This window comes from Lissotriton vulgaris, chromosome 4_1 (genome assembly GCF_964263255.1).
Source record: "Lissotriton vulgaris chromosome 4_1, aLisVul1.2, whole genome shotgun sequence".
In the NCBI taxonomy this organism is placed as follows: domain Eukaryota; kingdom Metazoa; phylum Chordata; class Amphibia; order Caudata; family Salamandridae; genus Lissotriton; species Lissotriton vulgaris.
Window position 1 is genome coordinate 577,337,185 of NC_141691.1, and position 21,142 is coordinate 577,358,326.

At 47.8% G+C, this 21,142-nt stretch overlaps 1 protein-coding gene across 1 annotated transcript in view; it reads left to right on the plus strand.

Moving 5' to 3' along the window:
• The window catches only part of PPP1R17 (protein phosphatase 1 regulatory subunit 17), a 145,500-nt gene extending 132,727 nt beyond the window's left edge, over positions 1 to 12,773 (plus strand). Inside the window, exon 5 of the mRNA XM_086966823.1 lies at positions 12,222 to 12,773. Within this exon, the coding sequence (XP_086822949.1) occupies positions 12,222 to 12,301 (80 nt within the window). The 3' untranslated portion in view covers positions 12,302 to 12,773. The remainder of the gene's footprint in view (positions 1 to 12,221) is intronic.
• The last annotated feature ends 8,369 nt before the right edge of the window (positions 12,774 to 21,142 follow it).

Genomic DNA, 21,142 nt, shown 5'->3' on the forward strand with positions numbered 1-21,142 from the left:
GGCCATGGTGTGTGCAGGATGTGGCTACCAGCTGCTTCTGACACAGCGGTCATTTCAGATAAAAGAGCCACTGAAAGCCCCGGCAAGTGCAGCACTGCAGTCCTCTGAGTCTGGCTACCATGCCGTTCCTGTGGCGGAAGAGGAAGCAGCGAGGGCCTTTCTATCTGAAGCTCTGTCAGGCAGGGACAGTGAGCTGTGTAGGAGAGATAAGGGGTGAGGTTGCAGCATGACCTGGATTGGCACACTATACTGGCTGCAGTCATAGGCTTACAAATGCCAACTATTAAGAAGACAAATGGCCTGATTACACGTTTGGCGGTCCTGGAGCAAGCCCCCACGCCAGCGCTCCATTCCAGGACTGCCAAACCTATAGTCAGACTGCCCACCAGATTAGGGCCCTTATTTATGAGGCCTTGCGTTAGTTTTGCGCCGCCGTTGCGTCACTTTTTGTGACGCACCAGCGGCGTACAAAATGCGCCTTGTTGCGCCATATTTAAAAAGTGACGCATCTAGGTAGATGCGTCACTTTTTAAACCCCTGCGCCACATCATACCTGCGTCAGGTATGATGTATGCAGAGGGGGCGTTCCCCCGCAAAAAGCCTCGTAATAGTGATGCAGTGAAATCTATGAGATTTCACTGCGTCACTTTTAGGATGCTGTTGCGTCAAAATCCATGTGCCTGCCTCACAGCAGGCGTAAGACTGACGCAAGCCCTTTCACATGGGGCTTTCCCCATGTGAAGGGATGCATTGCTGGAGTTGGGTCACTTTTGTGACACACTCCTGCAATGCGTCACTTTTGCGCTTACAGATGCGTCAGAAATACTGACGTATCTGTTAGTCCTTGCGACATGATGCGTCATACATTAAATATGGCGCATCATTGGTGTCGCAAGGAGTGCGCAGTGAAAAGTGACGCATCGCTGTTTTCACGCAGCGATGCGTCACTTTTCACTAGGGCCTCATTTATGAAAAGTGACGCATAGCTGCGTGAAAACAGCGATGCGTCACTTTTCACTGCGCACTCCTTGCGACACCAATGATGCGTCATATTTAATGTATGACGCATCATGTCGCAAGGACTTACAGATACGTCAGTATTTCTGACGCATCTGTAAGCGCAAAAGTGACGCATTGCTGGAGTGTGTCACAAAAGTGACTCAACTCCAGCAATGCGTCCTTTCACATGGGGAAAGCCCCATGTGAAAGGGCTTGCGTCAGTCTTACGCCTGCTGTGAGGCAGGCACAAGATTTTGACGCAACAGCATCCTAAAAGTGACGCAGTGAAATCTCATAGATTTCACTGCATCACTATTACGAGGCTTTTTGCGGGGGAACGCCCCCTCTGCATACATCATACCTGACGCAGGTATAATGTGGCGCAGGGGTTTAAAAAGTGACGCATCTACCTAGATGCGTCACTTTTTAAATATGGCGCAACAAGGCGCATTTTGTACGCCGCTGGTGCGTCACAAAAAGTGACACAACGGCGGCGCAAAACTGACGCAAGGCCTCATAAATAAGGGCCCTGGAGTTTTCTCCTGTGTGGCGGGCAGTACTTTGCAGTTCCCATGGCGGTGCCTATTAAAAAGCACTGCAATGGTAAAGCCTAAGTCCGTTACTGTACATTTCATGCAGGAAAGGGGGTGCATGTAGACAGGGGGGCACACCATGTGCCCCCTGCATGCATCCCTTGATCCTGAGGCAACTGGTAGTGCCCCCTAAGTTTCCTCACCGCTGTACTTTTAATGGCAGGCTCACCGCCATTGAACGTGAGGCGGTCAGGAAACTCCTACTATGCTCAGCGTGCCGCAGCGGATCCATAATCCCCAGCAGTTGCGGCAATCCTGTGGAGGTCCCATCACTGTATTCATAATACAGCGGGCAGACCAGTACTCCGACGGTCCAGGGGCCACTACCACGGGTTCGGCGGTCCATCGTAATCGGGTCGTAGATTCTTTTGTCATGACTGACAGTTCCATCTCTCATAGAATGTTGTTGGCTGGGGTGTGCTGAACCAATTCCTCTCGTTCTGTGCATTATTATGCATTGACAGCATTAGATCTGATGCATACCTAAAGCTGTCGCTAAAAGACCTAAAAAGCGACAGATGCGATTTTACGGCACCCCATTCAGCTGTTGAATTTTTTTTTTAGGAAAGCCTGCAATATTTTGATCACTTTGGGGATTAGTTAGTGCGTGTACAAGCAGGGCCTTTGTGCACATAGGGCTTTGCACTCAACCTTTGAGTATGCGAAAATGTGTACTCAGAGGATGGGGGATTTACTAAAATGATGGAAGAATGGTTGATAGTAAAACCTAAAAGTGCAAATAATACATCGAGTTAGATTTTGTTTACCTTACTAAAATATAACAATTTCCTAGCAAAGTCCAATATTTGACAAATTGAAGATGACCCTTAGCCATTTTGCAGCCATTAAGATGCATACTCCTTCAGTGGCGTTATCAATAACGCCCGTCCCAAGGGTGACACGTAAAAGGCTTACTGGGAGGCTTCAAGCACTTTATCCCTAATATATGAGTGCTGCAGTGGAGTACACGCGGTATCATGTTTCGCGCGCATTGTAATTAAAATAGTCATATTCAGTGCGCCATCTGCCTCTGATCTTGAGTAGAGCACGATTTAAGGGAACCAGAGGATCATTGTAAAGATCACACAGCAACAGAACAGGAAATGGATTATATGAATGCTGATTAGCACCGAAGGCAGCCTCATTAATTCCCTTCTGAACTGTGTGTGCGCACAGCAGCTTCCGCGTCGTGAGGCGCGTGCTCATTTGCACTACTTCAGCCCACTCGCGACGTCTCACTAAGCAACGCGTTTTCAGGGGAAAAAAAGCGCCTAAGTGGACAGAATGAGTGCGTAGGCGCGAGTCTTCCATGAATGAAAGGGAACAAACATAACAATTAGTTTGAAGAGCCTGCCTAGGCTGTTCAATATCAAGTCGTGATTTTTTGCCATGTACCTCAATGAAAACATCACAGAGTAAAAAAAAACCTCGATGGCGGAATTAATATATTTGCTGCTTTCTGTTGTGTGCTTGATACGTTTTAATACAGGTAAACAACGTTAGATGACATTAAAAAAATGTAAATTATAAAAAAATAAAATTACGAAAAAAATTACAATAGTAAAATACTGCTTTGGAATAGGGAAGAGAAACAGGCAGTTCTTGCTGGAGCGCGGCGCTTGTGTTGTGGCTGTATTTTCCAGTTACAGTTGTCGCCACTATTTATTTTATTTATTTATTTATGGGCTTGTAACGCGCCGGCATCACACCCGAAGGTGTATCTCCGCGCGGTGCTGTGAAGAAACAGGTCGGGCAGCGCTCCAACTAGAATAGAGTTGTCTTTAGGCATTTCCTGAAAGCTAGATGACTCGGGCACTCTCTGAGGGAAAGGGGAAGACTGTTCCACAGACGCGGGCCCATAATGGAAAGGGCGCGACCTCCCTGTCTAGTCTTGTTATGTCTAGGAACCTGAAGTAATAGCTGATTGCTGGACCTAAGATTGCGGGAAGGGCGGTGGTATACAAATTTCTCGGCCAGATAGTGTGGACCGAGGTTGTGGAGACTCTTGTGCACCACACAGCAAATCTTGAATTCAACCCGTTTCCGGATGGGAAGCCAGTGGAGGGCCTTGAGGAGGGGCAAGGATGGAGTTCTAGGGGGGGCATTGGTCACCAGGCGGGCCGCAGTGTTCTGAACCACCTGAAGTTTATTAAGCACTCCTTCATTGGCTGCTAAGAATAGGCCATTACAATAGTCCAGGCGGCTCAGAACGAGGGCCTGGACCAAGGTCTTTCTTGTATTGTCTGGTAGAAGGGGGAACACCTTCCGAAGGAGGCTAATGATGTGGAAGCAGGATCCCGCCGTGGTGCTGGCATGATGGGCAAGGGTGAGGTCATGATCTAGACGGACCCCCAGGTTTTTCACCACCTGTTTCGGGGAAGGGGCCTGACCCAGACTGGAGGGCCACCAGTCAGGGGTCCACAGGATTTTTGCCTCTCCGAATAGCATGACCTCAGACTTTCCCACATTACACTGGAGAAAGTTCTTGGCCATCCAGCTGGCGATCGCAGTCATGCCGTTGGAGAAAGCTTGTCTTATCTCCGGGGTAAAGTTTTTAAAAGTGAACAGCAGCTGCGTGTCGTCAGCGTAAGAGATGGGCATAAACCCGAAAGACCTCATAATGTTAGCCAAAGAGGAGACATATACGTTAAACAACGTAGGGCTGAGACAGGAGCCCTGCGGGACTCCTCTGGTGATGCTGGCCGAGGGGGAGCTGAAGGAGCCCATATTCACCTTCTGGGTACGCTCGGAGAGAATGCTGGTGAACCACGCCAAGGCAGATCTATCAATACTAATCTCCTTTAATCTGGTAAGGAGGATGGCGTGGGATATGGTGTCGAATGCTGCGGACAAGTCCAGCAGCACCAACACCACTGACATCCCTCTGTCCAGGGACAAGCGTATAGCATCCGTGACGGAAAGAAGAACCGTCTCGGTGCTATACCTAGGCCTGAATCCCGACTGAGAGTGGTCCAGACTGCCGGTCTGCTCAATGAAGCTGGAAAGGTGGTGATTCACATGCTTCTCCATCAATTTGCTGATGAACGGCAAGAGGGAGATTGGCCTCAGATTAGTCATATCTGACCAGGGGATGGAGGTGTTTTTCCTGATAGGCTTGACCATGGCCTCTTTCCACTCCCGGGGGACCAGTCCCTCGGAGAGGGAGCGATTGATCACCGTCTGAATGGAGGGACTGAGGACACTCCCAATGAGGTGCATGACACGGGCAGGTACAGGGTCCACTGGGCTGCCTGATTTAATAGTCCCAATCAGGGAGTTGACTTGGTCCAAGCTAATCTCGGGGATAGAGGACAGCGCAGCGGAAACAGCGCCGACTATTCCGGGCTGGAGGCTGGAAGAGGAGACTATTTCCTCAATAGGTGGGCTTGCTTGGGAAATGTTTCGATAAATAGAATCAATTTTATCGGCAAAAAACCCAGCAGTGTCCTCACACAGTTTTTGGGTCAGCATTTCTGGACTGTCACAGGCGACGGGCTTGGTGAATGTACAGAGAACCTGGTACAGTAGTTTAGAGTCATTGCCAGCCTCAGACAGTTGGGAGACAATGTGGGATTTACGGGCAGCTCTGATGTTTTTATGATAGAGTCTCATGGCTGAGCCATAGCGGTCTTTATCGGCCGTACTGCGTGAGATTCTCCAGGATTTCTCCAACTTCCTGCAGGCCTTTTTCTCCGCACGCAGTAGGTCCGAGTACCATGATTCCTGCCTGCGGTCAGAACGCCGGTTACAGTGTCTTAAAGGGGCAATTAGGTTGACCGCCGTGATCAAGGCATCATTGTATTTAGACAGGGCCGAACTGGTGGAGTCAGAGGGGAGAAAGTCGGGAGGTACGAAAGTAGTTTTAAAAGTGTCAGCGGACACCTTATACCACTGCCTGCGCCATAACGGGAGGGGAGCAGGTTGGGGGCGTTCTTTGATAAGGGTAGGGAGGGAGAAGTTGATTACAAAGTGGTCGGTCCATTCCACCTGCGTTGGAGGATAACAAGTTAGGGAGTGCGAGTTGGACAGGATTAAGTCGAGGGTGTGACCGGCCCGATGGGTCGGACCTCGGTTGCACTGTTTAAAACCTAGTACAGATAGATCAGCCAGCAGGTTGCGCGCTTCTGTATTGTCAAACAGTTCACTGTGGACATTGAAATCTCCAAGGAGTACAAAATTAGTCCCTATGCTGATATGAGGAGCTAGTGTTTCCAGAAGGAGGGTCGAAACCTCGGCACAGGGGCCAGGGGGACGGTACACCAGTGCTCCCTTCCAGCAAGCTTGTGAAGAGGAACCAATCTTGAAAACCAGGATTTCAATGTCCCTAGTACAGCATTGGTCGAGAAAGGTAACAGTGAGAGTGTCTTTATAAATTACAGCGACCCCGCCGCCGGTTTTGACAGGGCGGTCGAGCCTAAGAATCTTGTACCCCAAAGGGATCCCCAAGGTGATAGCAGGGACCAGATGGGGTTTGAGCCAGGTCTCCGTACAGAAGCAGTAATCAGGGCGGGTCGAGTGGATTAGGTCCCAAACCTCCGAGTGATGCTTCGGGAGGGATCTTATATTACAAAGTATACTGTTGCCCCTAGGGGGGCCTGGGGCTAGAGTCCTCAGGGGTCAGTGTGCCTGAAAGGGGAGGGCATGGGTATGACTGGTAGCGGCAATGCTTACATGAAAACGGGCCCCCGGGACATGGGCCGGGGTCCTGTGCGCAACCTTTCGACGGCAGGTGCCACAAATTACGTAGGTCATTGGAAGTGTACCTGAGTCTGTCAGATCCGCTAGCGGGGGGTGCCGCGGGAACAGGGGGCATGGCCCCTGGCCCCGTTCGGTCACGGACGGGCACAGACGGGCTCCTCTCTGGCTCGTCTCAGGCGCTTCTAAGGCGCCCCCTGCGCGTAACCGCTGCGCGCTTGGGCGACAAGAGGGCTTAAATGCCCTGCCTGATGCAATCAGCTAGAGCGCTAACAGCGCGATAGTCTGGGTGGGGTCACTGGCTCTTCCTGTCCCGCCCTCCGCTCAATCGGCACTGGTTGCCGTGTCGGACCGGGCGGGGCAGGGGAAGAATCGAGCACAGGCCCTCTGAGAGTCAGGAAGTCAGCACAATAATAACAGTATGTATCACAAAAGGTTTTTAAAATGTAGTAGTCACAAATTAAAAGTTACACTGTGCAGGAGCACACAAACAGGTACCGGCTAGTGGGGAGCGCCGAGCGCTGTAACAATCACAGCAGATAATTAAGCGGGTCGGGGAGACTCTGCCACCGTCCTCCCTTCCGCAAGCTCCCGCTGCTCCTCTAGGGAGGCTGTTCACAGTTTAGAGTACTGTTCTACCGAGACTTTAATGTTGACATGAATTCTTCCTTTCCATCTTGCTCCGTGGTCTGAATTCATGAATATCATATCCCGATGCCTGTTCTTTATGAAGTTTGGTTGAGGCTAGGATTCGTATGCGAAAATTAGTCGTGTATCACCACCTTTGAACTCTTTCCATTTCCTACATAACATAATGTGCATTTGTAAAGCGCACGTTAACCTGTGGGCATCTTGGCGCGCAATAGCGGATGTTTGTTACCTAACAGTTCTCATTTTATCGACCTCAGAACGATGAAAGGCTGAGTGAACCCGCCAGAATTTGAACCTGTGACCACAAGATCAAACACATGAACCTACAGTGGACTCATTAGTCTACTGAGCTACCAGACCAGAAGCTAGTAACAATCTTCCTTTATTACCTCTACTTTTTCCTTGCCTAAATTTTCTGTTGACAGTGATAATAGACAGAGCAAGGCCTTATTGTTCATGGTTTGGGAGTTAGAGTCTCCTTCCAGAGTTGGTCCCCCAGTGGAGTTTTCCCCAAAAGTTTCACAAACTTTCCCAAATTTCTGGAGGTCCTTACAGAAGGTCTTCTGGTGGGGTCTAAATGTCAAAAACAGAAAACTTAGGGTCTGGATTCTCCTAGATGGTCCATGGTAGGCCTTGACTTCAGTTCCTGCAGTGCACTTTGTCAAACCCTTAAAACCTCACTGGATGCACTCCAGGAAGGAGACTCTGGCTGGAGAAGAGTCAGATAATCTCTGTTAACCAGTAGATGCAGGAAGTCCATTCCTTACTCCTTAAAGCAAGGCAAAATCCTTGGAGCTGTAGTCTCAGAGAGTGCAGCAGGCGCAGCCTTCACCAGGCAAGCTCTTGGGCGCTGATCAGGATTCCAGCAGGACAATCCTCCTTCTTGTAGTTTCAGGCAGCAGAACTGAGAGGCTCTACACCTCTCACCTATTTATCCATTTTTCTCTGGCTACTAGCAGGAAAGCACCCTGACAATAGGGTGTGGGGCAACACCCCAAAGCATGACACCTTCCTCCAAAGTGTGGCTTAGTCCTGTCCCAGTAAGCAATATTCTCTCAAAATCCACCATGTCTGAAATTTCAGCAGAGCAACAAAAGCTAACTAAGCAAACTCAGAGTATGGCTTATTTTCATAAACTCCCCCATTCACATCTGTGAATTCCTTCCTTAAGTCTCCCATCTGTCAGGCAGAGGGGGTGGCCCGAGCTGACAGGCTTACTTGACCAGTCCCTCCTTTGAGGGCCAAACCCACTTCTCTGGTATTCCTGTGCTCCACGGAGCTCTCTCCAGCAGATAGCCTCTGCCCGCTTTGGCCACTTATCACCTAATCAAAACAGCTTGGCAAACTCCTCAGGGCTGACCAATCGGGGAAGAGTGCTAGAGGTAAGCATGGGCGGAAAATCCGTTTCGCTCGCGGATTTTGCGGATTTTCGGTAAATTCGCAATCCGCGAGATTCGCGAATCTCCCGCAAAATCCGCAAATCCGCGAGCAGCGGATTTTATGGCTTGCTCGCACTGTTCGCGTGAGTTCGCGGCTTCCCAGTACAACTTCGCGCCCCGCGAATAAGCGCTAAATTGCAGAAATACGATTTTAGCAAAACTGAAACTACTTACCAGGTTCAAAAGTTGAGGCTCATCATTAGTAGCCATTTCCTGTAGTGCTTCCTGAGGGGCCCCTCCAGAGTTCAGTTGCCTACTTGCAACTATTATGTGACCCAGCTCTGAACCTCAGAATAGTTACACATATGCCACAAAGGTCCTGAATTACAGCTAAGGGAGACAAGCAGGAGCCAGGCTGGAAGTTCAAATCCATTAATCAGCCCCTAATTCATTATTGTCAGTTGGGGCAGGGCAGGTGTTGTAACTAATTTTGCAACAATGAAAGCACTTAGCAAGTGCAAAAGATCACTAATCAGGGAGCACTAAGGAAGCAGGTGCCAGCTAAAAAAATATTCTGTGACACATTAATCAGCCCCAAATTAATTCAGGTCACTTGAGGCAGGGAAGGTGTGCTTTGCTTTGCCACAATAATGTAAAACTGGACAACCAGAGGGTGCTGTGATGAAACAGAGGGTGGCATAGGTGGGCCAGAGGGTGGCATGAGTAGTCAGAGAGTGGCAGTGGTGACAGAGAGTGTCAGTGATGAAGAAGAGTGTCCCAAACAGGCCGGACACGTAGAAACAACAAGTTCGCAAAACTTGCGACCCGACAGGTAAGTTTGCGTTTTGCGAAATTGTACAAAACCCTCGCGAACTGGCAGAAACACGCGCGAACACAAAAAAAATCCGCAAATTCGCGAGAATTCGCGGGTTTTGCGAATTGTGAGTTCGCAAATCCGCAAAATTCGCGAACGCGAGATTCGCAAAATTCGCCCATGCTTAGCTAGAGGCTGGATTTTGGCTCATAGAAAACTTATTTTCTGTACAAGTTATGATAACTTCAACAGTGCCAAGTTGCTGGATTTATCAATACCATTCTGTTCAGTCTTTGAATGATATTTTCATAATCTCCTGGCAATAGTTATGCATCCATAACATATAAACATGTGAGTCTATGAGGCCAACTATCTTCAATGGGAAAAATGAAATCTGATATTTCTTCCTAACCAGGGTTTATAAAACTTATTTTATAAATCCCCTGCTCATATTTACAGGACCCCACCACCACACCCCTGAAACACCTAGGGGAGACCTAGGGTGCTCTTAATATGCATAGATGATTTTGGTTATTACTTCACAGTGCCCACAGCACTAAAGTCAACTTTATAGTGAATTTCCTAACCAAAATAAAAATATAATGGGCAACGTTCACTCACCAGGGTTTATAAAACATCTTTTTATAGGGACCCTACTTATAGTTGCATGACCCCTCCAAACCTCGAACACCTAGGGGACACCTTAGTGGGACCCAAAATGTATAAATGAGGAAGATTACCACTTTTAAAGTGCCCATACTTCCAAAGTTGAGCTTGTGATGAATTTTACTTTTAAAAGCGGTGCTGCAACACAGGGTTGCTTTTAAAATGACCTCAGGCTCTCAGCAGTGCACACATGCAGGTGCAACAAAGGCTGCTGGCATCTAAACTGCCATGCTCTATTATATGCTAGGGACATTTTTGTAGTTTTCATCCTCTTGCCCTATTATCAACTAGCGACCTATAGGGTAGGCCATGCCAATTATAAGTGTACCTTAATGTATCTGTTTGTGTTTAACATAGCACTGGCCCAGGGCCTGACTAGCAGAGCCCAGAACACAGTCAGTCCCTACCACCAGTGTTAGTCAGCACAACAAAATGGGGGTGAACAGGCCAAAAATGGTGACTTTCTAACAAACAGCACATTTTTTGATTGCTGTGACTGAAAACCATAGGACTTTCACTCACCCTGACCACCCACATATAGAACCTTCAATGCACATGTGCATGCTCATGTACCACATACCCTAGACTGTTTCATAAGTTGCCTTTATCGTAAACCAGTGAAGAACAAGATAACTTTACAATGGCTCTACTTTGAATTAAAGAAGCAAACTGTCTGTTTAGCCTTGCACTAGCAAGGAGCTTTTCCTGGAGAGGGCAATAGCTGCTATCAAATCAGAATAATGGCAGCTCACCAGTCCTTGATTTAACACCCTAAGTGGTGGACCACAAGGGAAACATCAGTGTAACTAGATAGCCAGTTTCGTAAGCTCCTGATCGCCATGACAGAAAAATGGAGAGGGCAAATAGACCACAGGAGAACAGATGAATGAGATCTCCAGTGTTCTCCCCTATACAATCCCATAAATAAAAACAGTTTGACTTGGTTCTGCAAACTGATTTCCAAGGAGTACTGTAAATAAAACATTGTAAATAAAATTGTTCTCTTGAATTCATTGTGCTTATAAAGAACAGGTTGGGAGAATCGCGCAGCCTAACTCGGTGGAGAGGGCAACAAAGTTCCTCAACTTTCTTCAAATTCCTATGTTCTCTTTAATTCATGATTACACTTGTTGTGGACCTTTATGATTTTAATTTTAATAATGTTCTCACTGTTTGATTTGATTGTTGCACATAATGCTTCACATTTTCTTTTAACATTGCCTTGCACTTACATTTATTGAAATGTGCTGTGCATTGAGGAGTTTTCTGAAAAATGAGTGCTGGTCACAGCTCACTTCAAGACAATGGCCTCTCACTCGCATCCCGCCCATTGAGTTTCCCACATTGTTACTGTTCGAAACAATGCAATTACTATATGGCATTTTACCAATCAGAATAGCAAACCTTTCCTGAACATCATGCTAGCTCAGTCAAGTCACTTCCTGCTATGGGTTTGCTAGTACAAATGAACTTTGTGGATCTATAAACTGCTTGACTTTAAAACGGTCCTAGGAAGGTTGTTTCCGGTCCAGGGAAGGCATGGCTTGGCAGTTCGGGCTGGACTGTTCCCATGAGGCAAAGGTCAGACTGATTTGCATATGGCCATGTCTGAACTGGGGTGGCAGAGTGGGCTAAAGAACGGTGATGGATTAAACCCAGATCTGTTTACTGGGTGTGAGTGTTTGATTGGTTCAGATGCTCCGTCCATCATCACCCCCTTTTTTACATTCATATTATCGCTATTGTGCAAGCTTGACATTTTTACAATGGGGATGGAACCATCGATCAAATCTAACTTTCATAAACAGTGTTAGAATATGTTCAATCAAATGAAGTGGAGCCACGTTTTAAAAACAACTGATTTCAGAGGTGTCTTAATTAATGAGATTGGTGAAACTATTGAGGTAATAGAATACAATATTGTTGTCAGAAGAAGCAAGAATCCATTCCAAGTACAGTGGGATTTGTGGCATTTTCTCTCTACCAGGGAAAGACTGGTACTCAAGAGTCTGATAATTCATTTCGGTGAACTTACGACCCCGTTTTAATTTAAGCAAGTCGGAATGTGGGATAATGTGGATGCAGATAGCGTAATCTTGCTCTTATTCATCCCACATATTTTGCCATTTTTTACCTGGCGAAATTTGTGGAGGGATAACGCTTCCAATGTGTGCAAATTTTGCTCATGATTCCTAATCCCAGTTCTACCATAAGACCCTTCTTTCCCCAGAATGAGGGGCATATAATAGAGAGAGCCTCGCTGGTTGTGGCTTAGTCCACTAAATCCCACTTTATATATTTCAAACATAGGTCTTTACATTTTCAAACTCTGAATTAAAGATCTATTTAACTATTTGCATGTCATATGTACATGAAAGGTTTTTTTTTTTAAAATAACAATTTTAACATATTTTTGTTTTATAGGTTGTAAACTTGTTAAAGATCTTAAAGAAGGAGGACGAACAATTGCTGAAGATGAAGAAGAAGAAAACTTGAATACATAACTTTATCCTGCATATCTTTGGAGACCTGTTATTGTAAAATAAATATGTAGTTGTTTATTGCTAATAATTTTAGACATAGGTCAATGAACTGCATTTTTTGTTTATAAGACAATATTTCTGAAGATGTGAGGCAGCTAATAAGTGATTTGTTTCAGTTTCATCAATGAAGACATTATATTATCTTAACTTAGAGTCTGAGGGTCATCAGCATACTTCTATCTCAATCTAGTCCTCTTAGGAGAAATTTTTACGTTCTCCTCTGATTTGAGTACCTCTACTGTACATCATCACACCCACTCTACGCCTCCAAGACTGATGGTGGAGAACACTGCTGGTAGTTTGTTGAAAAACAGACAAAAATGAAATAATCCACAAAGGCGTGAACAGCATTGTCTGATTTTATTTAAAGAACGACTTCCTCTACATGGCCTAAGGGATCATGAATAAAAACAATAAAGAACTCTGGCCTGTCCTGATTCCGATGTAGTCCAATACTGTCCTATATGTGCTCCATTCTAGGTTCAAAGTTGTTTACTTGTTTTGCAATTTGTGAAAATTACAACTACGCAGTACATAAGCATGCAAATACAGAGACCCATAAATGATGATCAAATCAAATGTTGATTAACTGCAAATGTTAATCAAATTTCAGAATTAAAGCACAGCAAAACTAACATACGCAATCCCCTCTTTTCATAGCTGCATTCCTCCCTGATACATGTTCAACCATGAACCAACATATCTTCAGTTGTGTGCCCAGCCCTTTCTGAAGGTATTTAAACCTAGCAATATGAATACCTAGTATATTGTACTCTCCTAAGCCTGGTACATTGGTTGTAGCTGAGGGCTTTTATAAGGCAGATAAAAAAACAGGAGGCGGTAAAGGTCAGTTTTCATAAGCATAATTTAAGGTAGATTTGTTCCACAATGTACTGTTTCAGAACCCACTCTTGGGAGTTCATACTGGTTAATGGATTCCTTAAGGATATCAGATGGCTTGGCATCCAGAGGGTGATTATTTCTTAAACCAGAGGTATTCAAACTTTTCCAGGTTGAGCCCCCCCAGCTGAATTCCCCTAGATGTTGGGCCCCCCCACCACCCGACCGAAACCTCGGGAATCCGGCACACCACATGATCGACTGCTACGCGCACACCACGGGCCATATCCGGCAAACAATGCTCAACACAACAAGAGTGCCTAGCAAACTGCAGGCCTGTGAGTGGGTGTGGCGAAACGACAGAGGCGTACCACACAGCTCAAAACACAATCCTCCAAGGCAAAGGAAGTCATCACAACCCTCCCCATCCATCATGTACACCTTGTCATCCACCAACTCCCCGACCATTCATTCCTTCCCTCCATCTGTGCCCCATCCACATCCAAACCCCTTCAACCACTTGCAAACCCATCCACCATCCATCCCTCTATCCATCATCTCACCCATCCATCCCTCCAGCCACCCCCTCACCCATCCATCCATCATCCATCCATCCCTTCACCCAATCTATCCCCTCACCAATCCATCCACTCATCCACCCATCCATCCATCCACCCACTCATCCATCCAACCACTCACCCCTTCACCCAAGCTATCCTCCCACTCATCCATCCACTCCTCCATTCATTCATCCATCCACTCCTCCATTCATCCATCCACCCATCCACTCACTCATCCATCCAACCACCCACCCTCTCACCCATCCCCCCACCCACTCATCCATCCAGCCATCCCCCCACCCACTCATCCATCCACCCAGTCACTCATCCGTCCACCCACTCAACCCCCCACTCATCCATCCACCCACCCATCAATCCCTCCCGCTCTCCACCCTACCTCCACTCATGCATGCACTCTCTGACCCATCCATCTCCATGCTCCTCTCCTCACCCATCTATGCACACACCTGCCCATCCACTCTGCCAATCATTCGTCCATGTCCTCACTCATCCATCCATCCATCCTCCCCCTCTCTCTCCATTCCCCCCTCACCCAGCCACCCATCCCTCCATCCACCCTTCACCCATCCACCCACTCATCCACTCATGAATCCATCCATTGACCTCTCACCCACCCCTTCACTCCTCCATCCATCCCCCCTCCATCCACCCTCCTCAATCACCCATCCATCCCCACATCCACCCCTTCACTCATCCATCCATCCATTCACCCCTTCACCCCTTCACCCATCAATACATCAATCCATCCATCCATCACCTCTCTCATCCATCCACCCACCGACTCGTCCACCATCCACCCCCCCATCAATCCATCCACCATTTCACTCCTCCATCCATCCCCCCTCCATCCCCCCTCCTCAATCACCCATCCATCCCCACATCACCCCTTCACTCATCCATCCATCCACCCCTTCACCCATCAATACATCAATCCATCCATCCATCACCTCTCTCATCCATCCACCCACCGACTCGTCCACCATCCACCCCCCCATCAATCCATCCACCATTTCACTGATCCATCCATCCCTCCACCCATCCATCTACCCTTCCAACCATACACACATCCATCCACTCCCATCCATCCCTCCACTCATGCATCCATCCTCTCTCCCACCATCCATCACCCCTTCACTCATCCATCCATCCCCTCACTCATCCATCCACCCCCCACCCATACATCCAACATGTCACCCACACATCCACCATTCCACCCATCACTCCACCCATACATCCACCACTCCACCCATACATCTATTCACCCACATGGCAACATAACGGACGTCTGGTGGCCGGCTCCACCCGACATCCCTCGCTCTCCCTCTAGCTGCCTCTGCCTCGCTCGCTCTCCCTCTGTCTTCCTGTCTCCCTCCCTCGCTCTCCCTCTGTCTGCCTGTCTCCTCCCTCGCTCTCCCTCTGTCTGCATGTCTCCCTCCCTCACTCTCCCTGTCTGCCTCTGTCTCCCTCGCTCTCCCTCTGTCTGCCTCTGTCTCCCTCCCTCGCTCTCCCTCTGTCTGCCTGTCTCCCTCCCTCACTCTCCCTCTGTCTGCCTGTCTCCCTCCCCCGCTCTCCCTCGCTCTCCCTCTAGCTGCCTCTGTCTCCCTCGCTCTCCCTATGTCTCCCTCGCTATGCCTCCCTCGCTCTCCCTCTGTCTCCCTCGTTCTCCCTCTGTCTCCCTCGCTCTCTCACTCTGTCTCCCTCGCTCTTCCTCTGTCTCCCTCGCTCTCCCTCTGTCTCCCTCGCTCTCCCTCACTTTGCCTCCCTCACTCTCCCTCTGTCTGCCTGTCTCCCTCGCTCTCCCTCTGTCTGCCTGTCTCCCTCGCTCTCCCTCTGTCTGCATGTCTCCCTCCCTCACTTTCCCTCGCTCTCCCTGTCTGCCTCAGTCTCCCTCGCTCTCCCTTGCGCTGCCTCCCTCGCTCTCGCTCTGTCAGCCTCTGTCTCCCTCCCTCGCTCCCCCTCTGTCTGCCTGTCTCCCTCCCTCGCTCTCCCTCTGTCTATCTGTCTCTGTCTCCTTCCTCCCTCCCTCTCCCTCTTCATCTCACTATGCCTGTGTGTGCCCGGGCTGACACAGCTTCTGAGCACACACGCACTCAGCCAGCCAGCCGCACCCGAGCACTTCACACCTCTTTTAGAAGCCATTCGCATGCTAATGAGCTTTGTTCAGCTCTTAGGCCCCTGCAGCCCCACTCTGACGGAAATCGCCCGCTCTCACAGAGAGGGCCGCGCTGCCACAGGGACAAAGGAACGGGCACAATGGGAAGATCGGAGTGGAGCGCGCGCCCCCCCTGGGATGGTGCCACGCCCCCCCAGGGGGGAGCGCCCCACAGTTTGAAGAACCCTGTCTTAAACGCAAGTACAAATACCCTTTTTTGTGACATGATAAGAACTGACTTCGGACCCTTCCTTTATAAGGACATGTCGCATACAAAGTGGACAATATTCATAGGCATTCCAGTGATGATTATTGAGCTGCAGGTGTACTGGGCCGAATAGGCACTGAATAGTCACAAATTGATGTGACTTCAGGAAGCTAATATTTCTCCTTTCCTTTCAGAAGGTTGATCCAACTTGTCACATTTATACATGCTGGCAGAAGGCCTGATTTAGATCCTGGAGGACAGGTTACTCTGTTACAACAGTGACGAATATCCCGTCCGCTGAAATATAAATCCCATTGGATAAGATGGGATTTAAGTTTAGTTGAATGGGATAACAGTCCCCTTTGTGATGGAGCAACCCATCTGCCATGATCTAAATCAGGCCCAGAGGTTTGTCTCAACTCCATAATTCTACTCCGTAGAGATAGGCCTGGCCCTCCGTAGCCTTACCATGCCTTCTTTCACCAGTAGAGCACCATTATTGAACATTGATACTGTCTAACAGTGGGATGATTGGAGGTTCACCTGTCTAGAGATGCTACAGCCATGTGAGGCGCCCAATGAGGAAGATTTATGGTTCCCACAAATAAAAACATTTTGAAAGTGAAAACGTGCTTTATGAGCATACACATTCTTAGTAATGTAATTCAAAAGCTTAAGAATCAGGTTTAATTGCCTGACTCCACATAGACAGTTCATTTGCCAGTAAAAACCCACCCTACACAATCTGAAACACCCTGGCATTAGAGCATATCACAGCCCAGCACTTACACTAACAGGAAACACGTCATGTAGCTATGTATCGTTATTGTCATTTTATTTTTCCTATGGCATGCAGTCAGTGGCCTGTGTGCAGTGTGGGGCTTGCGGGGCTGGTCAGAGCAGGGGAGGAGTGGTTTGCACTTCCAAAGTGCGCATGAACTGTTTGGCCGGCCCTCTTGGGCTGACCAGACAGTTCATGCGCACTTTGCATGTTCCATCCAGGCTGCATGACACAGCCTGTTCAGGAACATCCCTGTTTGAGTCTGAGCGCCGATCCAATGCGCTCAGACCAATCACAACCCTGCATTGCAGCATTGTGTTTGGCTCAGGGGAGCCTGTGTGCTGGGTGCTTCCTGCTGTAAGCTGACAAATGCAAAAACAACAGTTGATGGACGGAATGCAGAACAATGTCATACATTCACCGCAGTACAGAGATCGGGGCCTAAATCTATCGTTTTTTTTGCTCACCATGCCATTCCAGTTTGAACCCAGCCATATGCAAATCAGTCTTGACCCTGTGCCTCATGGGAACAGTCCAGCCTAAACTGCCAAGCCAGGTCCTCCCTGGACTGGAAACAAGCATCCTAGGACCGGTTTCGGGGTTTCACCACTCTTCAGCCAGGATAGCTTGATTCCAGTGGCATGGAGTCCACGGGACCCACGTCTGGGCATACCCATCCCACTCACGGTGACAAATGCAAAAGCAACAGTTGATGGACAGAATGCAGAACAATGTCATACATTCACGGTGGAGGACTGCAGAGGAAGAAGGAAGAGGACGCAGAGAAGGCGGCGCGCAGCCAGCCGTTCTAAGGTAAGTAGTTTTTTTTTTTTTATTCATTAACCACCCACACCTCCTGCTCCACCACCCTGTCCGGTAGCAGCCACTAATGTCTGATTTTCAGTTAAGACTTCCTTTAAAAAAAGATTCCCTCCACTTCCCTGAGACAGAATGACTAAAAGGATTTACAGCCTGATTCATCAAGGTACCGTTTTGCGAGTCTCTAATAGAGAATCATAAGGAATCGCTATTAGAGACTCTCAAAACGGTATTCATGTAGGAATCTCAAAATAAAATGCGATTCCTACAAATTCCTTATTTGCGATTAGCAAATTGCTAATCGCAAATAAGGAAAAACTCCCCATTCATTCCTATGGGCCAAAAGGCCCTTAGGAAGGAATGGGGAGTATTCCTTATTTGCGATTAGCAATTTGCTAATCGCAAATAAGATAGCGATTTGAAGGGTGCCAGGGGTGTCCAAAGGACACCCTGTACCACCCCTTAAATGCACATTTGAACAGGTGTTGCGCACACACATGTCCAAAGGACATGTGTGTGTGTAACATGCAAAAGAAAAAAATGCACTAAAGTGCTTTTTACTCTTTTTTCGCAATTTACCACCAAGTCAGACTTGGTGGTAAATTGTGACCAAATATTGCGATTTCGCATTTTCTAATTGGTTGATGAATTGGATTTAAGGAATCTCAAATAGAGATTCCTTAAATCCAATTCCTCGCAAATATGCGATTTCGGTAATAGCGATTTTTGCATTTGGGATGATGAATCCCAAATGCAAAAATCGCACTCGCAAAGGGCCAGATTCTCTGAATCTGGCCCTTTGCGAGCGCAAATCAGCTTGATGAACCAGGCTGTGTATCCTAATGCAGATGGAAACTTTCCTGTAATGTGAAGGCAGGCCATTGTAGTTCCATATTCATACTATATCAACACTGTCGTAAGTAAGGGTAATCTGCTGCTCAAGGAATGCCTGCATCCCTGGAGTTCCTGGCAGGAATCCAACCTCATAGATAAGGTTCACAAATTCTTTGGAGTGCAGCTGTATTGAAAATACCCTCTTATGTCTATCGCGGGAAAATGACGCTGTGGTAACTAAGTATTCACAACACTGCGGTACTATGCGATAGTCTCCAGATAACGTGTCAAATGTCTGCATTAAAATCAACACGACGCCGCAAAAATGCAAAACACAAACGCAAAAAAAGTTGCGATGAGGCCAATCGTGATACAAAAAGCAGCGAAAACCAGTGATAGGCCTGCAAATCCCACGCATCAGGCAGGAAAAGGCACCATAACAGCAGAGTAAAAAACTGTGAGATGACAACATACAAGCACCACCCCACAGCTGTGACGCAGAACAAATGACCATTGTCCAAATCAGATAGGTATTTGCTCACAAACAGCCACAATGTACATTGACATGCATTCAGTATGTAACCTGCGCCAATGCGGAAACATACATGGAACACACTGTGAAACCGCATCTCCTCTTCACATTGCAGAGGGACAATCAACACCCCCTGCACACCGACATGCCATGTCCATGATCAAACAATAATGAAAGCATGGACTAATGTAGGGGCAGTGACTCCCCCTGAAGTACATGTCACCCATGTCATGGGACATGAGTCACAGGGTGCATCCCTGCATCATGGAGGCACATATCCGATCCCAAAAGAATACTTGTTGTCACTTGTAGGCCACAAATGACAGCCAAAATGGAATGAACTGGGACACATGTGAAACGTCGAATAGTGGGATACCGTCACAACCGTGACCCACAGAACTGGCAGTTTGAATACGTGACACCCTAAGCAGCCTCACTGCATAGAGGTGACACACCCATAATGCGTTAACAAATTCCAAAATTATGAGCACTACATGTCGCACCCACACTTGTCTAAGTGAAGTGCCTGTACAGATGAGTGATATGCAGACCGGGAATGTGTATTGAAATGCATTTATTTGTCCATGCTGTGCCTGTGGTCAGTCATCATACTATCCCATCACTGCTAAGGACCCTCACAATGTGACGTCAACCAGAGAAGAAATTGTCAATGATGTAGTCCCTACAGGCTATTCCTGCTGAAGCTGCAATGGAGTGAGGTCCACCTGCCTCATTTTCATCATCATCGTCCGGTGCACCTTGCACTCATATCCATTGGGCTTTGCTGCATACACATATGTTGTGCAACACACAACATGCAACAATCATCTTGCACACAAGGTCAGGGCTGTACAGAAGCCTTCTACCTGTGACGTCCAGGCACCTGAAACAAGACTTCAACACGCCAAATGTAGCTAAACGATGCCCCTGGTGCGTTTGTCGGCCATATTTTACTGCCTCTGGGCCTGTGTGTTCGGGGCTCGGAGGCTTGTCATCATCCATGCGCAGAGTGCATATCCTTGATCAAGAAGCACAGAAATAACGCCCTGCGGGCATTGGCAAAATCCCCGGGGAACAGTGATCGTTTAATGCTCTATCAAACGGACCAAAAATCGTTTAATTTGGCTATAAGAAAAGATAAACGATTACACGACAACCAATTCTGGTGTACGTTGGTGTGGGAGAGTAAGAGCAGAAACTCCAGAAAATTTTGGGCCCTAATTAATCGGTCAAATGGCAGAACATCCATGTTGAGATCCGCAAACATCCAGGAATCAGGCTGGGTTTCATTTCTAACGGACCACTTTAAGTCTCCTGAACATTCTGGGCTCACTGGTAGCAGTACCCCAAAAGATACTGATATGGGCCCTTGTATTAAGCGGAGCATACCAACCGAGTCCACACACCCCGCTTACGAGGACCCCGAGGCGAGTCAAGAAGGGGTTGCCAAAGCAATAACAAAAGCAAGAGCCGATGGTGCGCCAGGCCCCAATGGACTGCCACAGAGCCTGTTTAAATCGGATATTCCATTCTGGTCAAGTACCCTAACAAACCTCTTCAATTATGCTCTGCGAACAGCTACAATTCCGGATTCATGGCGGGGTGCCATTATCCACCCAATTTACAAATCAGGACCACACGCCTCACCCAACAATTATAGACTCATCGCTCTTTTGGACAATGAGGCAAAGCACTACGCAGGCCTACTCTTAGAACACTTGCGACTATGGGTAAAAGACCAGAACCTAATGCCGATGAACCAAACAGGGTTCACTGCCAACTCAGGGACCAGGACTAATCTGCTAGCAGTATCAACCATTGTCGACAAAGCTTTTTTAACATCCAGGTTAGTGTTCTGCTGCTTTGTCGACTTCAAAGCAGCATTTAATAGCATCCCCTGGGCTACCTTACGGGTAAAACTAAGGAAGTGGGGGATTCCAGAGTCTTTGTTAGAGGGCATTATCCAACTACACTCCCGTACCTGGGTTCGGGTGAAGTTGGGGTCCGGCACACATCTCTCGCGGAAAATTATGACAACTAGGGGCGTGAAGCAGG